Raw genomic sequence first — 7,462 nt, 5'->3', positions numbered from 1 at the left:
ATCGATTAATTAGCAACCATGAGTGAATTATACGAAAGGGAGAGTTAATTAGAACACAATATGAATGGTGAATCGATCACAACCCCGGAATACTTGTCTCTACTGAATACACAACAATAAATTCGTTGCTTGATAATTTCATTATTATTTAGAATAGTAGTATAGTATAATCATATTATTGGACTTTGATTTTAGCTGGATTAAATAACAATTTTAGTGAGTTAGTGAGTAATTTATACAAGTCTCTGTGGGTTCGACACTCAACTTATCATTATATTACTTGTCGATCACGTATACTTGCGTGTGCGTTTGGGAGCAACAAACCCTTTTCAATCCAATATTATAAATAACACAATTTCTCTAGCACTAACTAGAGTAAATATGGCTAGATTATGTTGTAATAACTTTTACTAGAGTTCTTGCAAATGAAATACTTGATCTCTTGCAAAACTTGATTTGCAACTTGTGAGAAAGGGTCATTTGTGAAAAACCCATGTTGCATTCCATCAAACTCAAAATAGTCAACTTCCTTCTTTAGCTCTTTCAACTTACTTGCATAATCTTCAACTCTATCTTTGAGAAGTTCATTTCCTCCTACAATCACCAATAGTGGGTCGAGCTTCATGGACTCCAAGTTTGGGCTTAATGGCCCAAAAGGGTTTGCTAGTGGGTGATCTGCAGTCGCTCCAATTGGAAGTGATAGCCTCCAAAACCTAATTTTGGGTTTGGCAAATACATCGTTAGCTGATTATAGAGCATATATTTCCAAATTTCCAATATAATGATCATGATACGAGGGAGTGGGCAGGGGCGGATGTATAACTTAAATCATGGGGTACGTGAACCCATGGTCCAATATAGGCGCACCAGTTCATAAAAACAACCTTTCGCAAAATTCTTCATTAAGTAAGCTTTTATACTTATTATTGTCTCATTAACATGTGACACGAATATGTCGTCCTCATCAAATAAATAAAGAACATGTTGTTTTAAGCTAGAGAAAACATTCATTTAGCTCATACATATCCTTAAAGCGTGATTTTATCTAATAACTGTTGAGATAACCTGGAGAGAATCATTTTCCTTTATCCAAATCCAATAATGGGTTTGTCATATCGATTAATAGATAGCTATATGAAGGTGAACTTGGTCCTACCAAATCTTCTAAAAGTGGATATCTTCTGGAAAGACATAAAGCTCTCCCAATTTATATATATATATATTGCTCGAGTTCATGCCATTACCTATAATAAAAACTTGCCGTCTGTTCTTTGTGATTATCTAGTCATGCTCATACAGAAAGTGAGCGTTCGACATTCCAATTGCATACAGTTAAGATAATATTATTTATTTGAGATACAAATTTTGGGGTTTTCCTTTTCAATTGAGTATAACAGAGAGGGAGCTCAAGTGTTTTAGTTTCCACTTTATAAGTTCGAACACACGACTCTCACTCCTTTTTCCTCCAAGTAAAATACTTTCTGAATTCAAGAGAAAGATACATACAGATTCAGCGCATATCCTCCAAAACTTTATGTTCTATGGAATCAGAGGCAGATTCAGGATTTAAATCATATAATTTAATCTTTAAGATTTTTAGCATTAAACCCACTATATTTTTAAAGTTATGAATTCATATTTATTTATTACAATTGTAGTACATTTCGCATCAAAAGTTATGGGTTCAATCTTAATGCTACATACCTCTTATAATTCATAGAATTAGAAGAAAAAGTGTAAACAAGGAAGACAAGGAAAGACGATACCAAAGTACTTATACTACTTGCTAAGCAGTAGTTCAGTGATATTTAATTTTTTAACGACTCGTGTACTCATATTCTTCAGCTACTTTGAATTATACAATCTTATGTTAGTCGGTTGTTATATCACTTTATGAAAGTTCATATACAGAAATTAAAATTACGTCAGAAATCTAGAAAAATAAAAATAAAAATAGGAGATCTTTTTCTAAATTCCCCTAACTTCAACATCAAGTGCGTCTCAGATACCATTAGAGTATAGACAAAATATGGAAAAGCTGATTCTCCTCACATTATATATCACTCCATATATCCAATTATTCTTCAAGAAAATATAAGAAAGAAAACAGAAAAAGAAATAGTAGCAAATTAGGTGGAATATGGGAATAGTGTAGGTTAGAGGTGGGACATGAGGAACGGGAATCAGAGGCGGAGCCAGGATTTGAAGTTTGGTTCGGATTTTCAACCAGTTTAAGTTACTAGGTTCTAAATTACTAATTTATATATATTCAATGAATTTCTCAAGATAAATACAGGGTTTGAACCAAAGCTATTGGGTTTGGTCGAACCCGCAACCGCAAGGCTAGCTCCGCCCGGGAATAGCTTTTGGTAAATAATCATCAGTAGAAAATAGTGAAAGTAAAGTTTACAATTTGACAGCAGCAAATGTTGTCAACAATCATGAAGTTGGAATAGTGTAAATAAAGTTTACAAATTGACAGCAGCAAATGCTACAGAATAGGAGTGGAATGCAAACTATTAAAGGGCATACTCCTTGTTAGGAGTGGTAAACGCACGGATCAGGTCGGATATGGTTCGGGTCGAAAATGGGTAATAAAAAAACGGATAAATTATCCGATCCGACCCATATTTAATATGGATAAAAAAGGGGCTATCGGCGAATTATCCATGACTTCTTGAATATGATCACATTTGGGAGAAATTCTAGTCTCCCAAACTTGAGGAACCCTTAATTTGAGACTTTATAAATGTAAAGTTAAATTCATTGGTTATCCATTGGTTAACCACTGATTATGGTTCTTATCCATATTTGACCCATTTTTAAAAAATTCAATATTCAACCTATTTTTTAGTGAATAATATGAGTGGTTAACTATTTTCTTTTAATCAGTTTGCCACCACTACTCATTGCCTTTTATTTTATATACTAAATTTAAGATGTTAATTTGACTCATACAAAACGGTGTTTTCTAATAAATAATGCTAGTGTCAAATTGCATATAACTTAAGATGTTAATTGTTTTTTTTTTTTTTTTTGTCAATAACACTACTGAATGTTGTGAGTATATTACCAAAAATGCTTAAAGATCTTCTGCTACAACTAAAAAGTGAGACTGTTAACAGTGTTTTCTATCCCCCTCCCCCCTCCCCCCCCCCGATGCGTGGGATATCTGCTTGCCTTGTACGGGTTAAAGTATACTATCATGTTCAGTTCCAAAAAGGGGAAGTATGACCCAATCATCTAAACCTAATTACCTCCTCATTCTGTGAGCATCTTTAAAATTGACAGGAGAAGGTAAAGAAAAATGAGAATTCAAAAGAATAAAAGGCTATGTTAATTAGATAGACTAGGTAGGCATTTGAATTTGGTTTGATTTAATTATCTATGAAATATTTTCTTTTGGAAAATAACATTTAGGATAAATGTTGTAATTGGATTATCTTCTAGGATGATTTTGCAAATTAACAAAACATATTTATGTTATTTTTGTGCGTTTGAATTGTTTTCTGACTCGGAAAATATTCAGATTTGAATTTCGAAAAAACAAAGCATTCTTCTGAAACTTTGGGTGTGGAATGGTGGAAAATAATTTTCGAAAAAAAATAACTTTTTTTCTGGAAAATATTTTATAGCATTTGGTTGGAGGGTGAGAAATATTATTTCTAGAAAAAACATTTATATATATATTAAAGATCGCTATTAACAAATCAGATAGATAGCGTTTTGATGAAATTTTTGTATATTTATAATAATGTACGAGTGTTTGGTTAAAACAATGATCGGAAGTTAAGAATTGAGATAATTGTGAAGGAAATGATGGAAAATATTTATACGATCAAACACCAAAAAATTACTGACGTATAAAAATATTTTTCTGTCGTACCAAATACACTCTAAATACAACAACAACAACCCAGTATAATCCCACTAGTGGAGTCTGGAGAGAGTAGTGTGTACGCAGACCTTACCCCTACCATGGGTAGAGGGGCTGTTTCCAAATAGACCCTCGGCATCCTTCCCTCCAAGAACTCCCCACCTTGCTCTTGGGATGACTCGAACTCACAACCTCTTAGTTGGAAGTAGAGGTTGCTTACCATTAGAGCAATCATCTTGTCCAAATACACTCTAAATAAAGTTGAAATTAATTTTGGAAAAAGCATTTCAAATCAAAAAAGAGAGCATCTTTCGAGGGTATATTCCAAGAAAGTCACATCTCCACTACTCATGGGGCTAACAATTGAAAGTTGGAAATGGCAAGTACTGAGATGTGGCCTATAGTTGGTTTAGTAGATTTTCCCTTGACACCATACGCCAATGCTTCCACAACCCACCAAGAGTCAATTTTTTTAAACATTATCTTTTTGTTTTTATATCCCTCTGTCTGCATTGTCTTAATCCCACTAAAGTTTTTATCAATCCTTATCACAATAAATCCTTATCACAATGATAAGGTTCTGTCATTTTCATTCTAAAGAGCCTAATAAGATCCCATTCACACTCTTTCTTCATATAGTGCTTAAGAATGTGTAATTACCTTTCTTTTAATCATGTATATTTTAGATTTTTAGATTTTCTTAGATGATGGGATTTTTCTTGATTGACCACCACCTACTTTCACATCTCCATTTATGTGACAGTGCTTTAACTTAGATATGAAATTTAAGAAATAAAGAAATATTTTTATAATTTGTGGTCTTAAATTTGTCATAAGATTTTTATGACTATAAAGGCATTTCTGTAACGAAGAAATGAGAAGTGTAAAGTTAAAATATATTATAATTTTAAAGATAGGAATGTGCCAATACTTTCTAAACAAGATAATATAAAAATAGGACCACATAGAATGTAACTGGTGGATTATTTTGTATGTGTATCATGAGTTGTCACTATCTTAACTTTGTACAAATTTCTTAGAAGTTTTATTTCATAACTTGATTAACGCTAGTTTCTGCATAAAGATCCTTGTTAAATATAAGCCACAGTTAATAAATATGTTGGGTATCCCGCATTTTATGTAAATCCACATTGATTATTAAATAATTCATTGGATTTTCAATTAATTAACTTGACAGAAGAGAAAAGACGTGCTTATATAGACAAGGTACATAGATTTTGGTTCAAACTTCTCAATAATTGAAAGAGAAGAATAAAAGATGTTCTTATTAGAAAGCAAGGTATCACAGTCACGATTTTAAGAATAGACTAATCAACTGATTTTGTATTTATTGGGAAAGGATTGTATTCGTGCTAAGATGATGTTGATGTAAAATCTTTCCTAATTCTTTATGGAGTCTTGGTCAAATATATTTAACGTATAAACGCGAAAAAAATCTTTTAATAGGATTTCTTCCTTTTTATCCAAATTAATTTATGGCGGCTAAATCTATCTAATTTCTTATGTCAGCTTGCACTAAGGTTTTTATATCAAGACGACAAACAAATAATCCCACAGTGTATGCATGCGCGTGTGTATATATATAACTCAGAAATATACTTAAAACATAGACTTGGCATTACTATAAGGTACTTAGTCAATGTTTAGGAGTTCCAAATATATAGAGCATTTAATTTCTTTAAGATTTGAATATATATATATATATATATATATATATATATATATATATATATATATATATATATATATATATATATATATATACACACACACACACACACACACACAAAATAAAAAGGTATTACCTATTTCGTTTTATTTGATGTGACTCTTTCTTTTCTAAAAAGAATGATAATTTTTATATTTATGCTATTTAATATTAATTTTTTTGTTTTACTCTTAATGATATAACTTTAAAGTTATACTTTTTTTCCTCTTAAACTCTATTTCAGTCTAATATAAGATGAAATAAAGGGAATAATAAAGAGTGAAATCAGCAAAATTGACAAATTAAAACAACTAAGTGGAACGTTCCATTCGGGATGCAAAGTCCATGCTACGCTGAACATCATTCAATTCTTTGACCATATTGGTATCTTACTCTTAGTGGCCATTGATTCCATGATAACGACGATGATGGTTAGAATAGTACAATTCCTAGTAATTAACTAGTCAAAATATCTTAAAAGTTTTTCTTGGCCCTCATGAGTCATGACCATGCAAAAAACAAAAAAAGAAAAGAATAGAAAAAGGAGAAAAGACAAAAATTAAATATAAAAAAGAGTTGAATACCTGTCAAGAATTTCCACATTCAAGAAAGGTTCAGCAGGTCCCTCAGCTTCAGACTTAGTCCTCAAACTTCCCCCGAAAAATGGCGCCATGAGAACATAACCCCGTACTCTAACCGGCGCCAGCTCGGGCGAGCCAACCCAGAGCCTCAGGGACAAATGGTGCGCCATGTTCCCACCAGATGAGTCTCCAATTACAAAAACCTGATCAATCATTATATCCTTCATCCAAGAATCAGGCGTTTTTGACAACGCCTGATTCTGCAGCCACTTCATGGACGTAAAAGCGTCGTCCATGGCAGCGGGCAGACAAAACTCGGGCGCCAGTCTATAGTCGGGAGCGATGACAAGCGCTTGTAGGTCAGAGGAAAGACGGAGGCAACAGTTATGACAATTAGGCCACGTACGTGAACCTACACAGAAACCTCCACCATGAAAAAAGTAGACTATTTTGAGCTTGTTTGCTAATTTAGGTTTGTAAAGACGGAGATAGAGATTGTTTTTTTCGTCGTAAAGGCAATCTTTCCAAACGACAGAGCCATCGTCTTGGACAGTAAATTTGAAGTCAATTTGGTCGTCACTTGATCGGAAAATGGAGCCATCACTATAAAGTTGAAGGATACCTAAACAGTCTTCTATTACATGAGGAAAAGAGCCCATATTTATGTGTATATTTGTTTGTGTGTGAAGTTTTGGTTAGGAAGATATGGATGGCACAGAGGTGAGGGAAATCTGGAAATGAGGACTATAAATAGGGAGCATAAACCAACGGATGTTGCTCAATGGACTATCCTAAGGGTCTTTTTGGTAAAATTAGTGCTGAAAATCGCCCACCACATGCAAATGTATAATTTGCACAGGGTGTGGAATGAAAATTCCCTATTTGTCAGCCAGAAAGAGAACACCAAAAATCTCTTATTTTTCGTTTGAGGTTCTGGAAAAGAAAAAGTGGAGTAAAAAAACCACTCTGCTTCCACGTGCATGGCCCAAAAACGTAGTTTTGCAAAGTTGGTGTCAACATCTCCTTGGATAATTTTTTAGTAGTTCTTCTTGGTAATTAACCACCACTCCTATTGTTTATCGTAAAAATGGTACAACTAAATTTGTATTGTGGTTTATAAACACATGGATCAAATTGATCCGATAAAATAAAGTAATAAAGAACAAAGCAATTAGAATAAAAAGAATTGAAGAAAAGACAAGCATGTACTTCAGAATTTTCCCACCGGAATCAAGAATAATTTGAAAATCTCGGTAACACTTGTGTAAAGCTTGA

The 7,462-nt window shown here is 33.0% G+C and overlaps 1 protein-coding gene across 1 annotated transcript; it reads right to left on the bottom strand.

Moving 5' to 3' along the window:
- Positions 1-307: 307 nt before the first annotated feature.
- LOC107764843 (strigolactones hydrolase CXE15) lies at positions 308-7,117 on the bottom strand. Its single transcript, XM_075243920.1, has 2 exons — positions 6,191-7,117; positions 308-713 (listed from the first exon to the last, which is right to left on the bottom strand). Exons 1-2 carry the CDS (start codon positions 6,844-6,846, stop codon positions 386-388), a joined length of 984 nt encoding a protein of 327 aa, XP_075100021.1. The 5' UTR covers positions 6,847-7,117; the 3' UTR covers positions 308-385.
- Between the last annotated feature and the right edge of the window lie 345 nt (positions 7,118-7,462).

Source organism: Nicotiana tabacum, chromosome 22, assembly GCF_000715075.1.
Source record: "Nicotiana tabacum cultivar K326 chromosome 22, ASM71507v2, whole genome shotgun sequence".
In the NCBI taxonomy this organism is placed as follows: Eukaryota; Viridiplantae; Streptophyta; class Magnoliopsida; order Solanales; family Solanaceae; genus Nicotiana; species Nicotiana tabacum.
This window is presented reverse-complemented; position numbering and strand designations above follow the sequence as displayed.